Genomic DNA, 21518 nt, shown 5'->3' on the forward strand with positions numbered 1-21518 from the left:
TCATATTTCTACTCCTCCTAGTTCTAAAAGTGATTTAAGGCACTGATCCCCGCTATGCCCAATGCCCTCTGCCTTCAAGGGACTTAAAGTCAAGCTGGAGAATTAATATATAAACTCAGTGCAAGCGAAACAACAATAAAAGAAAGAGAAATAAAACAATAACAGCACAAGAGCTGTCATAGCGTGTGATTACCAGCAATGGTCATAACAGTTATTTAGCGCATACTGTGTACTACATACACTGTTCCAGGTGACTTTTTTTATATGGGCTGAACTACCCTATGAGTAGGGGTTATTATCACTCCCATTTTCCAGATGAGGACACCAGGGCACAGAGAAGTTAGGTGACTTGCCCAAGGTCACCCTTGGAGCCAAGATTCAGACCCAGTCTCTCTGGCTCCAGAGTCCATGCTCTGAGCTCCTGCCACCTTGACTTTAGCTGCCAGAGAAGTTATCCGGGTGGTGAATGTTGAAAAGCAGTTCTCAGCATAAGAAGTCATGTTAGGCCAATACAGCCCGGACACATTTCGAAGAGGAAGTGTGGAGTGGATTTGAGTAGCAGATTGAACAGCATGCAGAACAGTGAAGAAAGGAGAGCTTAACTCCAGGTGTGGTGGAGGAACTGTAAGAAAACGTGGCTGGAGAAAAGGGGTCAGGATGGTGAATAGTTGGAGGTGCAGCTAGAGGTACAGGTTGAAAGCAGATCACATAGTGTCTTGAAAGCCAAAATGAGTCAGGACCTCTTGAGGGCAAAGTGGAAGAATTTTGAGAACTCTGGCTAAACCACAGCAAGATTTAGTAGTCAGTGCCTTTTTTTAACTTAATAGCAGAACACTTTAGAGAGAAAAGAGAACACTTGCGATGGAAAAGAAAGAATCTGCAGGGCAAGCAAAACTTGCAGTGTAATTTAATAAAGGTGCTCGAAGGATAACAGAGGTGTAATTCTGCGAAGGACTCCCAGATTCACATCTCGGCACTGGGAGCATCATCTACTCCAAGAAGCTTCCCCAGCCCTCCTCTTCTGCGTTCCCCAAGCCCCTTGTGTATTCCTCAGGCACTTTCCTTATTATACTGTTTTACAGTAACCTTTTACTCCTTGTCTAGTTTTCCCACTATATTGTAAGTTTCTTCCATGTTATATTTGCAGCACCTTGCTCAGGCCTGGGCCTAGAAGTGTTCAGTATGTGTTGGTGAGTGATGGGGTGGATAGGTGGGTGGATGATGGATAAGGGAGTGTAATCTAACCCCTTGATTTTATAGATGAAGACCCTGGGTCTTAAACCCCTGCGAGCCTCAGTTCCTCATGAATAAAACAGTCATGCAAGAGCTCCTGAAGATTAAGTGTGAAATGAGCATAAAGCCCCAGCAGAATGTCTTCCATGTCATATTTTATCACTTTGAGTTTTGACTGTGGTTACTGGTTTTTCAATTTCAGGAGATGAGGTTTCAGTGCATTATGACCCCATGATTGCAAAGCTGGTTGTATGGGCTGCAGATCGCCAGGCGGCCTTGACGAAACTGAGGTACAGCCTTCGTCAGTACAATGTGAGTGCCCTGGGGCCATGTTGGGGACCCTGATGATCTGTGTATCTCCACAGCCAAGTATGTCCGTCATGATTGGTCAGCCTTTGTCCTTGTCGGCTTATTTCCACCAGTTACCCAGATGTCAGGAACAAACTGATTTCACATTCCCATGGGTCAGAATAGAGTTTAATGACTTCTTGATTCAGCTAGAAAAGAAAAATTGCAGGGCTAAAACTGTTAATGTCAGTGTTATACTTCAGTGAAATCTGATATTAAATTCATATTCATCCTGTTAGATAAGGCCAGCTACACAAGTGTGGCCTACAGTCTGGTTTTATTTTCCCCAAAGGAAAATAATTATGTTCAGTTTTATCCATTTGACAGAGTTTGTTGCTTTTTTGTAGCACATTGATTTCCTTGGTGCCGTAAGCCCCAAACCATACTGATGTAGCGTCATAGAAGGATTTATTAACCCGTGACATCCAAAGTGTTATATGTCATTAATTTGACCAAACTTCTCATCTCTGTGGCTCCAACCACACAGGGCTCCTTGCCATTCCTTAGACACACCCAGCATGGACCCATGTGTTCCTGTTCTCTCTTCCAGAATGTTTTTCCCCACATGATCGCAAGACTCCCTCCTCACCATCCTCAGCTCCTGCTCATTCAGAATCCTTCCCAGGCCTTCTCCATTTTTTTTTAAAAGATTTTATTTAATTATTGAGAGAGAGAGAAGGCACGCGCATGTGCACATAAGTGGGGGGGGGGGGGAGCAGAGGGAGAGAAAGAATCCCCAGCAGACTCGCGTTGAGCACAGAGCCCCAACGCAGGGCTCAATCCTACAACCCTGAGATCATGACCTGAGCTGAAACCAAGAATCAGACATTTAACCGACTGAGCCACCTAGGCACCCATCCATTTTTTTTTTAATTGAAGTATAGTTGATATATAATGTTATATTAGTTTTAGGTGTACAACAGAGTGAGTCAGTTCTATACCTTACACAGGACTCACCACAATAAGTGTAGCTACCATCTGTTACCAAAGTTATTACAGTATTATTGACTATATTCCATATGCTGTAGTTTTCATCCCTGTGACTTACTTACAACTGGAAATTTGTACCTCTTGATCCCATTCATCTATTTAACTTATCCCCTCATCGCCTTCCCTGCTGGCAATCATCAGTTCTCTATTTATGAATCTGTTTCTGTTGTGTGTTTGCTTTGTGTTTTAGATTGCACATGTAAGTGAAATCATGTGATGTTTGTCTTTGACTTATTTCACTTAGTATAATAACCCTCTAGGTCCATCCATGTTGTTACAAATGGCAAGATTTCATTCTTTATTATGGCTGAGTAGCATTCTGTTATGTGTATACACCACATCTTCTTTATCCTTCATCTATAGATGGACTGAGGTTGCTTCCATATCTTGACTATTGTAAATCATGTTGCAATAAACATAGGGGTGCATGTATCTTTTCTAATTCGTGTTTTCGTTTCATTTGGGCAAATAGCCAGCAATTGGAATTACTGGATCATACGATATTTCTGTTTTTAATTTTGGGGGAACTTCTATACTATTTTCCACAGTGGCTGCACCCATTTACCTTCCTACCAATAGGGCACAAGGGTTCCCTTTTTTCCATGTCCTTACCAACAGTTGTTATTTGTGTCTTTTTGATACTAACCATTCTGACCAGTATGAGGTGCTATCTCATTGTGGTTTTGATTTGCATTTCCCTGATGATGAGTGATCGTGAGCGTCTTTTCGTATGTCTGTTAGCCATTTGTATGTCTCTTTTGGAGGAAAAAAAATGTTCAGGTTTTCTGCCCACTTTTTAATTGGATTATTAGGTTTTTTGGTGTTGAGTTGTAGGAGTTCTTTATATATTTTGGATATTAGCCCCTTATCAGGACATATAATTTGCAACTATCTTCACCCATTCTTCTTCCATTACCTTTTCATTTTGTTGATGTGCAAAAACTGTGCAAAAGCTTTTTAGTTTGGTGTAGTCCCAGTAGTTTAATTTTTCTTTTGTTTCCCTTGCCTGAGGAGACATATCCATAAGTATGTTGCTAAAGCTGATATCCCGAGAGATTACTGCCTATGTTTTATTTTAGGAGTTTTATTGTTTTAGGTCTCACATTTAGGTCTGTAATCCATTTTGAGTTTATTTTTTGTGTATGGTGTGAGAAAGTGGTCCAGTTTCATTCTTTTGCATGTAGCTGTCCTGTTTTCCCAACACCAGTTATTGAAAAGATGGTCCTTTCCCACTGTATATTCTCGCCTCCTTTGTCATAGATTAATTGACCATGTAAGCATGGGTTTATTTCTGGGTTGTCAGTTCTGTTCCATTGATCTTTGTGACTATTTTTGTGCCAGTACCATAATGTTTTTATTACTACAGCTTTGTAGTATAGCTTGAAACCAGGTCACCCCATTTAAAATAGGGCCCTTTGCTCTTCTCTATCCCCTTAACCAGCCTTATTTTTCTTCATATAGCCTGACATCATATTAGATATTTGTTTATATTGTCTGTTATCTGTCCCTAGAATGTAAGCTCTGTAAGGTTTCATTCCTCATCGTGTCCCCAGTACCTGGATCAGGACCTGGCACCTAACGGTGCTCAGTAAATGTCTATTAAATGAATGATTGGATGAATGACTGAATGAACCCAAGGCTCAGATAGCTGGTTTTACCCTTGATCCCATTTATTGGGTGTATGTGGGTTCATTTTATACCTTTTCATTTTTATATCGTTGTGTAAAGTTTGGATTTTAGTGTCAGAAGGAAGTTCCTTTGAGGTTACATTTAATCCTATCTCCTCCTCAGTGTAGCAATCCTAACCTCAGTTTGCAGTCTTCCTATTTTGTAGGAGTATTCTGAGTGGCAAGTCTTCAATATCTTGCAAATAAATCTCATTTAAGTTTCTTAACATTTATCACTTTCCTAGCCTGAGTCAATTAAATGTATCCATGTGACCTACCCTAACATCATTTCCTATTTCCTCTTTATCATAGAGAGTAAAATGTAGTTTGCTACATTTTAAAAAATGTATCATAAAATACAGTTTTAAGTGTTAAGTCCAGATAGATAGTGATGGTGAAGTGGGTTGTTTTGTTTTGTTTTGTTTTTCCTACAAGTTGTCCTAATGCTGCCATGTGGTACCTTAGTAGGTTTTTTATTTTCCTTGAGAATTGTCCATTGTGGAAAATACTTCGTACAAAGAGCAGATGCCATAGAAATGATTTTGTCTTTTTTTAAAAATTTCTTTTAACATATAATGTATTATTTGTTTCGGGGTAGAGATCTGTGATTCATCAGTCTTACACAATTCACAGCGCTCACCATAGTACATACCCTCCCCAGTGTCCATCACCAACCACCCCATCCCTCCCACCCCCCTCCACTCCAGCAACCCTCTGTGTGTTTCCTGAAATTAAGTCTCTTATGGTTTGTCTCCCTCTCTGGTTTCATCTTGTTTCATTTTTCCCTCCCTTCCCCTATGATCCTCTGTCTTGTTTCTCAAATTCCTTATATCAGTGAGATCATATGATGCTTGTCTTTCTCTGATTGACTTATTTCGCTTAGCGTAATACCCTCTAGTTCCATCCACGTCTTTGCAAATGGCAAGATTTCAATTTTTTGATGGCTGCATAATATATATATATACACACACACAATGGAATATATATAATATATATATTAATATATATATAATAAATTCTATATATATATATATATATATATATATATATATACACACACACCACATTTTCTTTATCCATTCATCTGTTGATGGACATCTAAGCTCTTTCCATAGTTTGGCTATTGTGGACATTGCTGCTATAAACATCGGGGTGCAGGTGCCCCTTCAGATCACTACATTTGTATCTTTGGGGTAAATGCCCAGTAGTGCAATTGCTGGGTCATAGGATAGCTCTACTTTCAACTTTTTGAGGAACCTCCATACTGTTTTCCAGAGTGGCTGCACCAGCTCGCATTCCCACCAACAGCGTAGGAGGGTTCCCCTTTCTCTACATCCTCGCCAACATCTGTCGAGAAATCATTTTCTGAATATGTTGATTTCCCCACTCACTGGGGACGTGGGCTTTATTCTCTTCCCAGATTGTCGGACTGCATACCAACATTGACTTCCTCCTCAGCCTGTCCGGCCATCCAGAGTTTGAGGCTGGGAACGTGCACACGGATTTCATCGCTCAACACCACAAGGAACTGTTTCCCAGTAGGAAGGCCACAGCCAAGGAGTTTTTATGCCAGGCAGCTCTGGGTCTCATCCTCAAGGAGAAAGCCATGTCTGATGTTTTCAACATTCAGTCCCACGGTATGGAAAGCTTTTCTCTTTGCTCTGCTTGTTAAGAGTCTATGAATAAGCATTGGAGGTGCTTTTCTTTCTTTATGCCACTCTTGTGTCCCTTTTCTTCTCTTGGTGATTGACACCGTCCTCTGCTAATGTGGTTCTTAGTGTGAAGTAGAGTAGATTCACATATATGGATGTGCCCATAAACACTTTTTAACCCATTAAATAAAACTTAACTAATTGCCTAACAGTGTTGAGATGGGTCTTTTTTCAACCAAACGCTAGTTCTTCCTACACCCTGTGCTGACGCCTTCCAAAGCTTTTTTATTCGCCGCTCCTCAAGGGACTATGTTGTTGTATTTTCTGTACCTGTGGCAACTTCCTTGGTCCTAGGGACTAAAGACAGAGCACTGGAGACTCTCAGATTCTCTTGGGTACCTGAGATTTATCGTTGCGTTATTTCCTCCTTTCTTTTCCATTCTGTGATCAAATTTCTGATGAACTAGAGACCTAGGTACTTCCTCGAATCAGAGAATCTGAGCACAGGAAGGACCAAGGCAGAGATTTGTCCCGGTTGCCACACGCACACATCTCTGCTTCAACACCCCCTCTAAGCTGTTGCTCAACCTCTTTTTAACACCTCAGGAAATTCGTAACGAGAACTCATTAGCCTGTTATGGTTTCAGTCAGTTCTTCCTTTAAAAGTTCTTCCCTCTAAATTGAGCAAAATCTGAGTTCTCCCAAACTTGCTCCAGAATATTTACTGCAGGCTAACTCTGACCTTTGGAGCAAACAGGGAAAAAAACCAAATTAATCCATTTATCTCTTCATTATTTTTAGGATTTTTATATTATAGGGTTTTATTATTAGGATCTTTAATTTCTAGATTCATTCAAGAAAGTTATATTGAAAGCTTAAAATATATAACTACAGCTTTAGGAGATGTGTGCTCTATTCTCATTTTGTCCTTTTACACTAAATGAAATGCATCTAAATATGCCTGCACGGTGTTCCAAAGCCTGAACATAGCATTGTTAGAATCGAGTATCCTCTTTTTTTTAAAGATTTTGTTTATTTATTTGAAAGAGAGTGAGAGAGAGAGAGAGCATGGGGCTGGGGGGAGGGGCAGAGGGAGAGGGAGAAGCAGACTCCCCGCTGAGCAGGGAGCCTGACCCGGAGCTCCATCCCGGGTCTTCAGGATCATGACCTGAGCCAAAGGCAGACTCTCAACGGACTGAGCCACCTGGGCGCCCTAGAATCAAGTGTCCTCTTACTCCCTCCTTCCTTTTTACAATTTATAATGGGTGCACATAGGAGCTTCAGAAGAAATTGCTTCAGTTCAGCTCTGCTGTAACTCCTGGATACTGTCCAACAGAGGATGAGCACACAAGCCTGTGGGCGGGACGAGTGACGCAGAAAGAGGCGAGGCGAGACAAGAGTAGTGAGTGGTGGAGATTTTGGTGACCTGGAATGCATTTGCCCAAGGAGGGGAAGACCACTGTGCCGCTCACAGCCCCGGAGGAAGAGTGTTGAGGCTGCAAACACTCTGATTTTTCAGACAAGCTGGAATTTTTCACATGCCATTTCCTGAGATATAAATGAAAGTATTAATTTAAATTTAAAGCAATAGGGACAAAGAAGGCCCATTTGAGCTGCCAGCGTAGGGCGGGTGTTTTATGTTTTCTTTTGTAAGGTATGAAGTCAGGCCTGACGTTTGTAAATTTGTTGCTGAATTGTAATTTTTTAATTAAATTAAATTTTAACTTTTTTCTAGATCAGTACTCACCTTTTGCATTCAGCAGTGGAAGAAGACTGAATATTTCTTACACGAGAAACATAACTCTGAGGGATGGTAAAAACAGTAAGTAATGTTTTATTAAAAAGAGGAGTGTGCTTCATGGAAATACATCACATTCACCTGGAATAAAAGGATCCACCCTAGTCACGGATCAGTCAGTTACATTTTTTAAGCTCCCTAGCCTAACCATTGGTAGGAATACTAGGATTGATTGGCTCGGGTGGTACAATTAGTGGTATTTTTGTTCTTTTTCCTCTTCCTATATTTTGTAAATATTTGAAAAATATGTCATTAAATATACCTAGCAAAATGACTAAAATGAAATATGCCAAGATGTTAGGTGACCATTGGGTAGTGGGATTTGAGGTGATTTGTACCCCCCCACTCACACACATACAACCCACTTCTTTGTACTTTCTTTCCCTTGCAGCTTTTCTTCAGCAAGAATGTACTACTTTTAAATAAAAACAATATCCAAAACTACTCTGGGGAGAAGGATTATCCACCGTTCAGGCAGTGTTTCAGGTCGAAGTGGGTTATTAAGGAGCCATGATTTATTAAGTGCCCAATCACATGTAAATTTTTGTCTTCACCAAAATAGGGGCACCTGGGTGGCTCAGTCGGTTAAATGTCCGCCTTCAGCTCAGGTCATGATTCATGACCCTGGGCTCAAGCCCGGTGCCCATTGGGCTCCCTGCTCAACAGGGAGTCTGCTTCTCCCTCTCCCTCTGCCCCTCCCCACCCCTCGTGCTCTCTCTCTGTCTCTCCCTCAAACAAATAAATAAAATCTTAAAAAAAATTTATCTTCACTGTAATTGAATGAGGGGGAGTCCCTGCCATACCCATGTACAGCCAATGAAACTGAGGCAGAGAAGGTGAAGTAACTTACTGAAGATTAGTGACATTGACATCCAGCCTTTCTGACCTTGACTCCTGTGCCATTTTTACTTTTCCAGTGGAAAATGGATTTTTGGCTGCAAACTAATTTGGGTAGGTTGAGGGTGGGACTGATTTATTGTAATTGAAGCCAGGAGAGGCTGACATCAAAAATTTTAAATTTTTTATAAATTTGTGACTGGAACAATGTACCAGAGGGATCAGAATCCCTTGATAGCAGTATCCCTTCTGCTGCAGGACACTTTGCATGGGAAGCCAGATGGGTGCAGAGTCAGAGCTGGTGGGGCTGCATAATCTTGAACGTGAGGTGTCATTGAACTGTGAAAGCTCCATTATAAAAACGTGCCTACCAGGTAGAACAGAATCTTCCTGCTAGCTCATGGTAGTACCCTCCTCCCCAGACAGAGTAAGATCTTTATCTCAACTCTGTGTAGACATCTGTTCAGTTTTTAGCAAATTCCTTTTTCACAGAAGTTGATTGGGTTACAGCTCTTGAGATATTTTTTCATCCTGAACCTGGATGGTCATTACCTTCAATGTATTGAGTACGTGGAAAAAAATGTTTGCAAACATCCCTTATAGAGTAGCATTCTGCAAATGGTTAACCTATCCATTTTATGCTAGTGTGGTTATTCATTTCATTCTTAAAAAACAGTCCCTCCAAAATCAGGGATTATCTTATTCTAGACCCCTATATACTGAATATAAGTCTCAGTAGGAGTAAAGTTTCAGTGGCCTCTTCAGCCTAAATTAAACAGAAAAATCGCATGTGTGATTAAGAGTCAGATGAGCCAACTGTGTTATTTGGTGTGGATCTTCACCAAGGCACTTAGCAGTGTTTTGAACTTTACTGCATTTCTTGGAAATTTTTAAAATTTTTAATTAAAAAATGAATACATTATTGAAAACCAGCACGATTGCTGTTCACTACATTCTTCTGGTAGTCTTTTTCAACAATAACCCAGCTGTCAGAAATGTTCTGGTGGGTCTCTGATAAATGCTAATTAACAATACCATGATTGAATAAGTGAGTACACCAAACAGGAAGTCTTAAGGGCCCAGAAGCATTTGTGAATTTAAAGTAGAACCAACTCTTAATGAATGATCTCAGTGAGAATGATCAAGTATTTTAAATATTTAAGGCTTGAAAAATTCCTACTTTGTTGGTAGTGGCCATGCTTCACAAAACCCTGCCCTACCCTCAATAATAAGAATAAGAATAATAGCTAAGATTTATTGAGTTGTTTTGTATATGTCAGATATTAAGTGCTTTCCATGATTATTTAATTACCGTTTTCAGAATAGGCCAATGAAATTGGTGTTATTATTAGTGTCAACTTCATAAATGGGGAACCAAAGCTTAGATTAATAATTTTCTTAAAGTCATTCCAAAAGTAATTGGTGGAGCCAGAATTCGAACCCACACTCCAGGGTATATGCGCTTACCTAACACTGTGCCATGCTACACTTACATACCTTATTAAATGTATAAGAGGATGGGGCGCCTGGCTGGTTCAGTTGGTCTCGGGGTCATGAGTTCAAGCCCCACGTTGGGCATAGAGCTTACTTAAAATTAATTAATTTTAAAAATAGAGAAATAGGAGGATATTTAACGTTCTCTTGAGGAGATCTAGAGATAACTAGGGGAGGGAGGAACACGTTCAGTTACCCTGTAACATATGAAAGAATTTATTCCTTTAGTGCAATTGTAAATGGGATTGTTTTCTTTATTTCCCTTTCTGCTATTTCATTATTAGTGAATAGAAACACAACAGATTTTTGTGTATTGATTTTCGTATCCTGCAACTTTGCTGAATTCATTTATTAGATCTAATAGTTTTTTGGTAGTCTTTAGGATTTTCTATGTATAGTATCATATTATCTGCAAATAATGAAAGTTTTACTTCTTTATCAATTGAATGTCTTTTATTTATTTGTTTTCTTGTCTGATTGCTCTGACTAGGACTTCCAGTACTATGTTGAATAAAAGTGGTGAGAGCAGCCATCCTTGTCTTGTTCCTGACCTTAGTGGGAAAGCTTTCAGCTTTTTATCATTGAGTATGATGTTAGCTGTGGGTTATCGATAGATGAATGGATAAAGAAGACGTGGCATATATACACAATGGAATATTACTCAGCCTTAAGAAAGAATGAAATCTTGCCATTCGTGACAACATAGATGGACCTAGACAATATTATGCTAAGTGAAATAAGCCAGAGAAAGACAAATATCATATGATTTCACTTATATGTGGAATCTAAAAAATGAAACAAGTGAATAAACAACAAAGAGAGAAACAGACTCATAGAGAACAAACTAGTGGTTGCTGAAGGAGTTGGGGGCAGCGGATGAAATGGTGAAGGGGGTTAAGAGGTACAAACTTCAAGTTATAAAACAAGTCACACGAATGAAAAGTACAACATAGGGAATATAGTCAATAATATAATACACTTATGGTAAGCATTTAAAAATGTATACAGTTGTTGAATTCACTGTGTTGTATACCTGAAACTAATTTAATATTGTATGTCAACAATAATTCAAATTTTTAAGAAATTTTTTAAAAAAGAATTTATAGTTTTCCTGGAAATGTGTTTACTATGATTCTGTTGACTTTCATGTCAGCTAAATACTTTTCATATTTCATAAATCGAAAAAAAACCCTAATCTGGTATAATTGGATGCATTTTCTCTTCAGAAGGGTTAAAAGATATTGGCAAGATATAGGTTGGAGAAGGTTCATTTACTAATATGTTCATTATAAAGTTTTCAAAAAAATAGATGTTCTGAGTAATGTGAAGAGAAAAAAAGATGTCTTTGTCCCTACTTTCCTCTCTTAAGGAATTTACCATATAGCAAAGGAGAAGTGGGTGTGTTGGGAAGATAGGTGGTGTGGTGGTTAATAATGCAGACCCTGGGGGTGCATGGGGGGCGCAGTCGTTTAGGTGTCTGCGACTCTTGATTTGGGCTGAGGCCCTGAGGCCCCTGAGGGTCATGGGATCTAGCCCCGCGTTGGGCTCCACACTCAGTGCAGAGTCTACTTGGGACTCTCTCTCTCTCTCCCTCTCCCTCTGCTCCTCCCCACTGTGCTCTCTCTGTCTGTCTCTGTCTCCCTCTCTAATATAAATAAGTAAATCTTTAAAAAACTAAAATAAACTAAAAATAATGCGGACCCTGGAGTTAGGCTGTTATGGGTTTGATTCTGGTTCCTCTGTTGTGTGTGACCCTTAGGGAAGACATACACTCTCTCTAAGCATCAAGTGTCCTCAGCCATGAATGGGAATGATAGTGATAATTACTTCCTTGGGTTATTGTGGATGTTAAATGAGACGATACACAGAAAGCTCGTTGTGCAGCATATAGCAAGCAGTCCAGTACACATTAGCTGTCATCATCATCATCATTATTAAACTACCCCCTTGCTGCTGTTGAAAGACAAAGTAGGTATATATGTCATATGTTAATAAAAAAAGGTGGAAAAATAAATAAAATTTTTTTTAAGTTGGTTGCAGAACAATATGTATAAGAATATACTATTTTTATAAAAAAATATAAGTTTGTGCATTCTGAAAGGACACACATTAAAGAGTTTAACAGTAGTTACACTGGGCAGTAGAGAGGACTTTCCCTTTTTACTTTATGTACTTCAGTATTTGATATTTGGGAACAGTTTTATTTTTGCACTTTTTTTTAAAACAGCTGATAAAGAGAAAAATCATTCTATTATAAAACTGGATGAGGAAGGAATCACAATGGTGTTTTATATGCAAATGTCTAAACGTTCAGAGGAGAGGAAATTCATTCCAGCTAGACAGACTTTTCCCAGGGACCATGAATGGGTATGATGTGAACACAGGGTGAGGTTTCATTTGGTGGGGCTGGGGACTGACAACATAGTGAAGGAGGAGCATGAGCAAAGAAGCACAGTAGGGGGAAGACTGGAGGCACATATGGAGAACATTAATTTGCCCATTTTCCCATTTGGTTGTCATATAGGGCTATGTAGAAGAATGGTGGGAAATAAGACTGAGAGTTTAGGGCCTTCAATACCAGGTCCGATATTTTGAATATGGTGGAGACATGCTAGGAAGCGTCAGCTGGAAGGGCTGAGAAGGAAGCAGGAAGTCCCAAGAAGACCTCAGAGTTACCCAGGCCTGTGGCCCTCCGCCTGAATCAGGGTCGAGCGATGGGCATGAGAGGAAGAAATGAAGAGGACAGATAGGGAAGAATTTGGGAGCTTTGTAGTTGACTATCGCATGTGGAAAGCGAAGGAGAAGGTATGGTAATGACAGGTTTTCAACCTGCAGGACAAGGAAAATAGTAATGCCAGTCATGGAGCTCCCAGGGCGGGAAAGAGTGCAGGCAGAGCGGGGAGATGATTTATTGGACCCACCATGTTCACTTTAAGGTGCCGATAGAGCATCCAGCTGGGAATGACTAATCAGTTCTGGAGAAGGAAGGTCAGGGCTGGAAATAGATTTGAGCTGGCAGCATCAAAATGGTAGTTAAAGTATCAGGAGTCTATGAAATGACTTTGGTCTGCATTCTCTACACCGCAAGACTTCTGATTTCCATCTCCTGGGAACGTCTTCTTTTTGCCCCCATCTGCTAGGAAAGTCTTTAACCAATTCTGTGTTCACATGATACTATGAAATATATTGTATATTCGTATGGTCTGTTACAGTTTACAAAGCACTTTCACATTTATTAAATCATTGTTACATTCTCATACCCATTTAATGGGTCAGAATGGACCAGGAAATCAGGACTCTGAGATTTGAAATGACCTAGTCAAGATCACAGAGGTGATCATGTGACAGATGGCAGATTTGGGTCTTAAACCAGAATTTCTCTCTCCCAATTCATTGCATTTCCTGCTTTAACACTGCAACTTTTCTTGTTGAAGGAAAAATATCTAAAATATCCTACAAACATTCAAAGAGCTAAAACTCCATTTTAAAAAAAATTTTAATTCCAGTGTAGTTAACGTACAGTGTTTATTAGTTTCAGGTATACAATATAGTGATTCAGCAATTCTATACCTTACTCAGTGCTTATCAAGATAAGTGTACTCTTAATCCCCATCACCTGTTTTACCCATTCCTTCCCCCCCACCCCCCTGTAACCACCAGTTTATTTTCTATAGTTAAGGGACTGCTAAAACTCCATTTAAAAAAAAAAAGAAAAAGAAAACTTTGAAATTCACCTTTTTTGGAACCTGCCTATAGATTTTTTTTTTTATCTTTATTGTCAGGTAGTTAAAAGATGTTGATATCTTTTAGGTTGAAAGAGATCTGTAGAATGTCAGTTACTGAATAAATGAATGTCTTCTAATTTTTCTTCAACTTTTCCCCCTTTTCCATAAAGATGTAGCCATAGCTGTAACATATAACCGTGATGGGTCGTATAGCATGCGGGTAAGTCTAACTGGTTTTGTTCTACAGTTTAAAGCTAAATCTGATCTCTCTCATACCGAGGAGGGTCTTTTTTTCACACTCTGGTTTCTCCTAAGCTGGTGACCAGTATGACTATAGTTAGGAGGATGTCATGTGCTTTTATTTCAGACCAATTTGGGGAAATTACCCCCTCTACAGTTCTGATTGTCTCCTCAATTTGTCTGTGGTTCCCTTAAGAATGAAAACTTGGTAAAAGAAAAAAAAATAGTAATAATAGCTTTGAATCAGACGCCTGACAAGTCTCTAAAGTATGTGCATGTATTTACATCGAAAGCAGCCATTCTCAAACTTTTTGGTCTCAAAATCCATGTACACCTTTAAAAATTATTAAGACTCCCCGAAGAGCTCTTGTTTGTGTTAATTACATGTATTAATATTTACCATTTAGGAAGTTAGACCGAGCATACTTTTATTTCTTACTGTTCTTTTTAATGTATATTTTAAAAATTATATGTAAAATTTACCATATTAAACATTTTGGAGTTAAAGACATTAAATATATTAACATTTGTTTTACAAGCATCACCACCACCCATCTCCTCTTTTCTCCTCTTGCAAAATTGACACTCTCTCTGTACCCATTAAACAATACACTCCCCTTGCCCCTTTCCGCCTCCCCCGCTCCCGGCCTCTGGCAGCCACCATCCTACTTTTCTGTGTCTATGAATTTGACCACTTTAAGTACCTCATATAAATGAAATCATTCAACATTTGCCCTTTGTGATTGGCTATTTCACTTAGCATGTCTGTAAGGTTCTTCTACGTTGTAGCATGTGTCCAAGATTCCTTCCTTTTGGAAGTGGAATGATATTCCATTGCCTCTATTTACCACACTTTGTTTATTCATTCATCTCTTGATGGAGACTTGGGTTGCTTCCACCTTTTGCCTATTGTGGATAATGCCGCTATGTACATGGGGGACAAATACCTCTTTGAGACCCTGTTTTCAATCCTTTTGGGCATATACCCATAAATAGAATTGCTGGATCATATTTTTAATTTTTTGAGGAACTACCATACTGTTTTCCACAGTGGCTGCACCATTTTACGTTCCTACCATCAGTGCACAAGGGTTCCCTTTTCTCTGCATCCTCGCCCACATTGATTTTGTTTCTTTTTTCTTTTTTATAATAGCCATCCTAATGGGTATGAAGTGTTATCTCACTGTGGTTTTGATTTGCATTTCCATAATGAATAATGTTGTTGAGCATCTTTTCATATGCTAATTGGCCATTTGTATATCTTCTTTGGAGAAATGTCTATTCAAGTCCTTTGCCTCTTGTTTTTTTAAATCAGGTTGGTTTTTTGTTGTTGTTGTTGAGTTGTAGGATAAACTGAGAAAATTTAAAACCTAAGATTATACAAGCACATGTTCCATTAGCTGTCAGGGTAACATTATCACATGTCCTGCAGTCTCTAGAAAATCCTATTGTATATTCATGAGAGAATGAGGGTAAAAAAAGGCAAGTAACATTAGTATTATTATGAAGTAGTTTGACTTTGTGGACCCTGAAAAGGGTCTTGGGGACCCCAAGGTCATACTTTGAGAATCTCTGGTGAAAATGTTCATGATAGTCCTCAATTGAAAAGTCCATTACACTGGCAAAATGAAATGCTGAAAGGGATTAAAAAACAAAAACAACAATGTGAGAACTCAACCAAATTCATAAATAGGTACAAAGTCAGAGAGCAGAACAAATCATTTTTAATATGAGCCAAGAGACTTTAAGTCCTGCAAAAAGAATTGATTGAGGATATGCTGTGGATCTGCCAATGCCATGAGATACCATTTTGTTTCACTGAGATTCAGAAAAACTGGAAAGTCTACCTATTTTAGTATAGGAGAGTTGTAATTCGTATCAGTACCTCTGGTTTGGGGATCCCTTTCTTATTCCCTTGGTAAAGTCAACTATAGATTTGTTCTAATCTGCTCTTTGAACTACATTCACAAATTTAGAATGCGCTTGTGTAAACCTTTAAACAAAACTGTTCCCGATCTAACCTTTATGTCCTGAGAATTCCACAAACATTCAAACGGCTGTTTTAGTAGGTTACAGAGCCCAGTAAATGTCATATTTAACTTAGGATAGATGAGAACCAGTGTATAAATACTGCAATGTAACCTGGTTCACCTTAGCCTCTATAATATATTTGAAAAGAATAGCCACAGGACTTGGACAATAACCTCGTGGGAACTGAAATGAAAAATAGAGAAGATTTAAATGGATTTCCTGTGTGTAGAGGAATTTTTTTTCTTGAGTATAGTATATGTGAGAAAATATTTTTTAAAACAGAAAGGTTTCATGTCCCTTTGTCAGCTTCCTTGAAAGATCAAGTGTGAAATCTGTTCTTTGGCATTCTCTCTTACAGTGAGAAAACTGTGGCCAGTCTCCAGCTAATTTATCTTCTTAAACTCAAAACTGAAACCCATAAATTTTATCTACATGTTGGGGAGATAAAAGATATACCATCTAATTGTGTGGTTCTGGCTTTTTTCTTTACTGACATTGGCATAGTAAAACCAAATTTGACTTCAGGTACTCAGAAATGAATACTAACATGTAATAGAGTCAACTGAATTTTAATAATCTTGCTTAATTTGTATTTCTATTTCATGTTTTTATTGTTATTCTTAAGTGAACATTTATCTGTAGCATTATGGTGCTGTAGATAAGTTATCTTTTTAATTATCTTGTGCTGTTTCTATCTAGAGAACTTTGTTTATGAATCTTAGGGGAAAGTTCATACATGGCTTTTTAAAAAAATACTTCACCTGTTTCCTTTTGAAACTATTAATAGTAAAGAATTCTGATTTTATGAATTCTGTAGGGTTGTTTATTTATTTTAAGGATCTAATTTTTCTGTTTTTATTTTCAGATTGAAGATAAAACTTTCCAAGTCCTTGGTGATCTTTGTACTGAGGGAGACTGCACTTACCTGAAATGTTCTGTTAATGGAGTTGTTAGTAAAACTAAACTAATTATCCTGGAAAACACTATTTACTTATTTTCCATGGTAATGTGTCTTTTTTTATAATAACACTGTTGAGGTTTGGGAGAACATTGCTTGACCAGAGGCATCCCACTGAAACATTAGAAAGACCCTGCTTCCTTCCATCACTGCTGTGACCTTTCCTCTGTGTCCCCCGCTCCACTCTGTTTCTTTGCCACATTCCTGCCTTCCCTAGTTCTTTTGTTCACACAGCTCCTCACTGATAGATACATACTCATTTTCTTCCTTGAATTCTGAAACACGTCCTTACACCCTTCTTGTCAGAAGGTATCTCGCTGCCCAGTGCGCAGTATTTTCTCAGGGATTTGGTGCCTGAATACTTTCCCAACCCCATCCTCCTGGCACTTGGAATTCTGGGGATTTGGGAGGAGGTGACCATTGAGGGAAGAGTCTGTGGAGCCAATATTCCTTGTGGGGAAGGTGGGCAGTAGGAAGGTAGTGGGGGTTAATGGTGGTGTCTTGGCAGTCAAAGGATGGTTGATGATTGAGGCAGGCGTGGCATAGATTTGGGTAGGAGCATGTCTCCTGACTCATTGCTCCCAGTTAGGAGCCTGCTGCCTGATGAGCCCGTAGTTTCTGCATGGGCAGAAAAGAAAATGGATTATCAGATACATTGTGGCCTCTTCAGAGTCTTCTCACATTTGAGAACCATCTTACAGATCATACTCCTTTGTGATGAGATGCCTTTAGTATTCCGGTAATTTACTTTATACAGAATCAAGGATGATCTCACTTGATCAGGCATTCCTTTCCATAGTTACTCTGGTAACAATATGGTGGTGGAGGCAGTATGGTGGAGTGGTGACGAGTAGGAGTTCTGGAATGTGAAATCCCGGCTCTACCTCAGCAGCTGTGTGAGCTAGGGCAAGTTAAACTCTCTGGCTTCAGTTTCCCCTTCTCTAAACAGGAAAAATAACAGTACCTGCCTACCTCGTAAGCTTGCTGTGATGATCAATGACACACACACACACACACTCTCTCTCTCTCTCTCTCTCTCTCTATATATATATATATATATACATATATATATATATATATATATATATAACTGTTAAGAACAGTTCCTGGCTTAGACTAAGCCCTTGATAGTGGGGATGCTACTCAAATGGCTTTCAGACGGTGGCTATCTGTTATCAACAGTTATATACATTAATTCCTTTAATCCCCTGTGAGGCATGATGCCATTACTCCTTTATAATGGGAAACCAAGACTGAGAGGGGGTTAGTAATTTGCTTAAGGTCACAAAGCTTGATTGGAACCCTGGTATTAAAGATGACTAATATTTAACAAATAGCTTGAAGACAGTCATTACCCTGGGTATATTAATAAAACTACAGTGATTTGATCTTGATTTCATTTCCAGTTTGGTTTCTATTTATAGGAAGGAAGTACTCAGATTGGCATTCCAGTCCCCAAATACTTGTCTTCAATGAGCTCAGATGGAACTCAGGAAGGTACCATAGCTCCTATGACGGGTACCATTGAAAAGGTAATCATGTGAATGTATGTAGAAGGATGTTCAGTAAGGCCCAGTAAATGGCATATACATCATTTTTCCCTCTCCAAATCTTTCTCATTGGAAAGCATCCTATTCAAGAAAACAAGAGACTGGGCCACCTGGCTGGCTCAGTCGATAGAGCATGTGTCTTGGTGTTGTAAGTTCAAGCCCCATGTTGTGTGTAGAGATTACTTAAAAATAAAACCTTAAAAAAAGAAAGAAAACAAGAGACTGTATGACAGATTCCAGTTCTATGTTCAGTCTTCAATGAAAATACCCATTTACCTAATTTACGATACTGTTATTTTTGAAAGTGGGAATTTCCATCAAAGTACAAATAATCTAAATTTGTCATTTTATGATTAAAATGGAACATTCACCAAGCATTATCCAAAAGGTCTGTTTTTTAATGTTAAACGTAACAGCAAACAATTTATCGTGAAGTAACAGTTTTTCTAATGTACATAATTGCATGTGGGTTAAAATGAAATTTGAAAGGCTGCTACTGGTGAAGAACAACGAGGTTTGGTGTTGAATGCTATATGTATTCAGAGTTATGATCCATACTGAAATAACTTCAAATGGTGGCGGATCAGTAGTAACCTTTTTATACACCTGAATATAGTAGGGTCCCTTTAATTGCATCTAAGTCATAAAAATTCAACACTATATTCTTGGTACCCAAAAAGAAGGAGAAGAAAATAACCATTTAAGTAGTGAAAGTGATTGCACCCACCATTCCCCTCTACAGATGTTTGCCCCAGAGGGAGTATGAGCTCAGAGACTTGGATCACTCAGTCTCTGTTCCCATGGACATTCCATAATGTGGGCATCCCTGCACATCTGTGGCAGAAGATGCACATTTTCCCCATAGCTGCCCCCTAGACCATGCATTTCATCAAGCACTATTATAGCATCACCCAGCATTGGGTGATTTGGGGGCTTTCAGAGGTGTTCTTATTTTTCACACTTTGGGCTCTACACATTGACTTTAGAACCTAACTCCACTGTGTGATGTTTCCAAAAACTGCTTCATCACCATGTTAACCGGGAAGACAGCTGAGACATGGGATATATGAGTTCATTTATACATGTAAAAAGGAAAATAAAGATTTTTTTCCAGGGTTGCCAATAAGTTTAATTCTTTCACATGAAGATAGTCGTCTATGCATTTACCACACAGGGGCCTCAAAACTTGGAGCACTATCCTAGACCACCTATAAAATCTAGAAAACAAGGTGTGACCCTCCACCCTGCCTATGACATTTAAGTATGTTGGTTCTTCCTTGGTGGTGGTATGGCTTGTCTGTACATTCATGAAAACACAAAAGGATCTCAAGATATATAAAGCATATTCATCTGATTCAAGGAAAACTAGATGGTTTGGGGATGGAGGTGAGGAGCTAAGCAGTGTTCCCCACTGACAAGAGGCCCAGCAACACAGATTGACCTGTAGGTCCCTGATTTGCCTCAGCACACCTGTCTTTGGCAGATAAGACAACCACATAGATCTATACTTTCACTGTGTACATTCGTACTCCAACTCTGGACCACGAGGGACCTCTGTTTTTCAATATTAACCTGTCACTCTTAATTTCTAGATATTTGTGAAAGTCGGAGACAGAGTAAAAGCTGGAGATTCTCTAATGGTTATGCTTGCCATGAAAATGGAGGTAATGAAATCACAAGTTCACTTGCCAATTAAACTTTGGGAACTTTCAGACCTAATTTTTTTTTTTTATAAGTTAATACCATTTTAAATATTAAGAGCCACGGGTTGATGGAAGCATTAACTGCAAGACATTAAACCAAACCACCCTTCTTTTAAATACATTTTCATTTTAATTTTGTGAAATTGCACCTGTCCATTCTGATACTGAAATTAAAGAAATTATCAATAGCTTAAATTCAGGCAGTTCCCCCCAGCTGATTGTTAAACTGTTGGTATTTTCTAAGGCCAAACTTGGGATGCCAAGCATCAGTATCAAGGTGAAACCTCAGTCAAACTAGATGAGCTGTTGAGGTTTGTAGATGGTTGGAAATTGTAGGCCAGTAGTTCTTGGCCTGGCCACATATTACAATCCCCTGATGGGGAAGGCTTTTCAAAACTACTTCCCCAGACTGGCTGAATTGGGATCCCCTGGAGTGGGGCCCGAGGATCGGTAGTTTTTAACAGCTTCTCAAGTGAGACTCTGTGGTGAAGCTTGTTGTGAATTACCAATAGGCCAGAGCTTCCTGATCAGTGACCTTGAGTATGTTACAGGTATGTAGAATAGTGACTCCTCACAACTCCAAAGCACACCATAAAAAGGTTATTTTTCTCTGGGTGCTGTGGTATAAAAAAGCTTGAGAAACATCAGAACAACTGGCTTTATTTTTCACTTCTCTCTTGCCATGCTGCGTGCTCAGTCTTCATTGGTATTGCAATCATTTCATGTCTTGTGTCCCTGCAGCACACCATAAAGGCCCCAAAGGATGGCACGATCAAGAAAGTGTTCTACAAAGAAGGTTCTCAGGCCAACAGACACGATCCTTTAATCGAGTTTGAGGAAGAGGAATCTGACAAAAGAAAAGCAGAGTAAACTCCATCAAAGAAATGCTCCATTAAGCAGTATCTTCAATATAGTATCTCTACAAAAAGGGAAAGTGCCTTCCTGCTTTTCTCGGAGTCCAATAAACAGCAGTTTTACTAAATGATTGTATGATTAGGCTAAAACACATTTTTATCTTTGAGAATCATGTACTTGGGTCACCAACACAATAAATTATCTCAAAATATTTCATACTAATAGATTGAATTTTACTTTTTTATTGGAAGCTAATATAGTTTGTTTCTGCCTCAAATTTTATACACTGTAGTGTCTTTTAGGAAGGCGGGTAGCGAAAAGGTTGTTTAAATTATTTCCCACTTACAATCATGATGAAAATAGACATATTTCAGAGACAGAAGCAAATCTGAAAACATGATTGAGTTGAACGTAATTTTCCTGGGGCGCCTGGCTGG

The 21518-nt window shown here is 39.0% G+C and overlaps 1 protein-coding gene across 2 annotated transcripts in view; it reads left to right on the plus strand.

The window, feature by feature from the left end:
- Window positions 1-21242, plus strand: part of MCCC1 (methylcrotonoyl-CoA carboxylase 1) — a 59545-nt gene extending 38303 nt beyond the window's left edge. For both annotated transcript variants that reach the window (XM_032407097.1, XM_032407098.1), the window contains 8 exons: window positions 1436-1545; window positions 5659-5875; window positions 7626-7712; window positions 13915-13964; window positions 16881-17018; window positions 18398-18505; window positions 20116-20187; window positions 20968-21242. In XM_032407097.1, the coding sequence (XP_032262988.1) occupies window positions 1436-1545; window positions 5659-5875; window positions 7626-7712; window positions 13915-13964; window positions 16881-17018; window positions 18398-18505; window positions 20116-20187; window positions 20968-21096 (911 nt within the window). In that variant the 3' untranslated portion in view covers window positions 21097-21242. The remainder of the gene's footprint in view (window positions 1-1435; window positions 1546-5658; window positions 5876-7625; window positions 7713-13914; window positions 13965-16880; window positions 17019-18397; window positions 18506-20115; window positions 20188-20967) is intronic.
- The last annotated feature ends 276 nt before the right edge of the window (window positions 21243-21518 follow it).

Source organism: Phoca vitulina, unplaced genomic scaffold (assembly GCF_004348235.1).
Source record: "Phoca vitulina isolate PV1807 unplaced genomic scaffold, GSC_HSeal_1.0 scaffold8, whole genome shotgun sequence".
Lineage (NCBI taxonomy): Eukaryota > Metazoa > Chordata > Mammalia > Carnivora > Phocidae > Phoca > Phoca vitulina.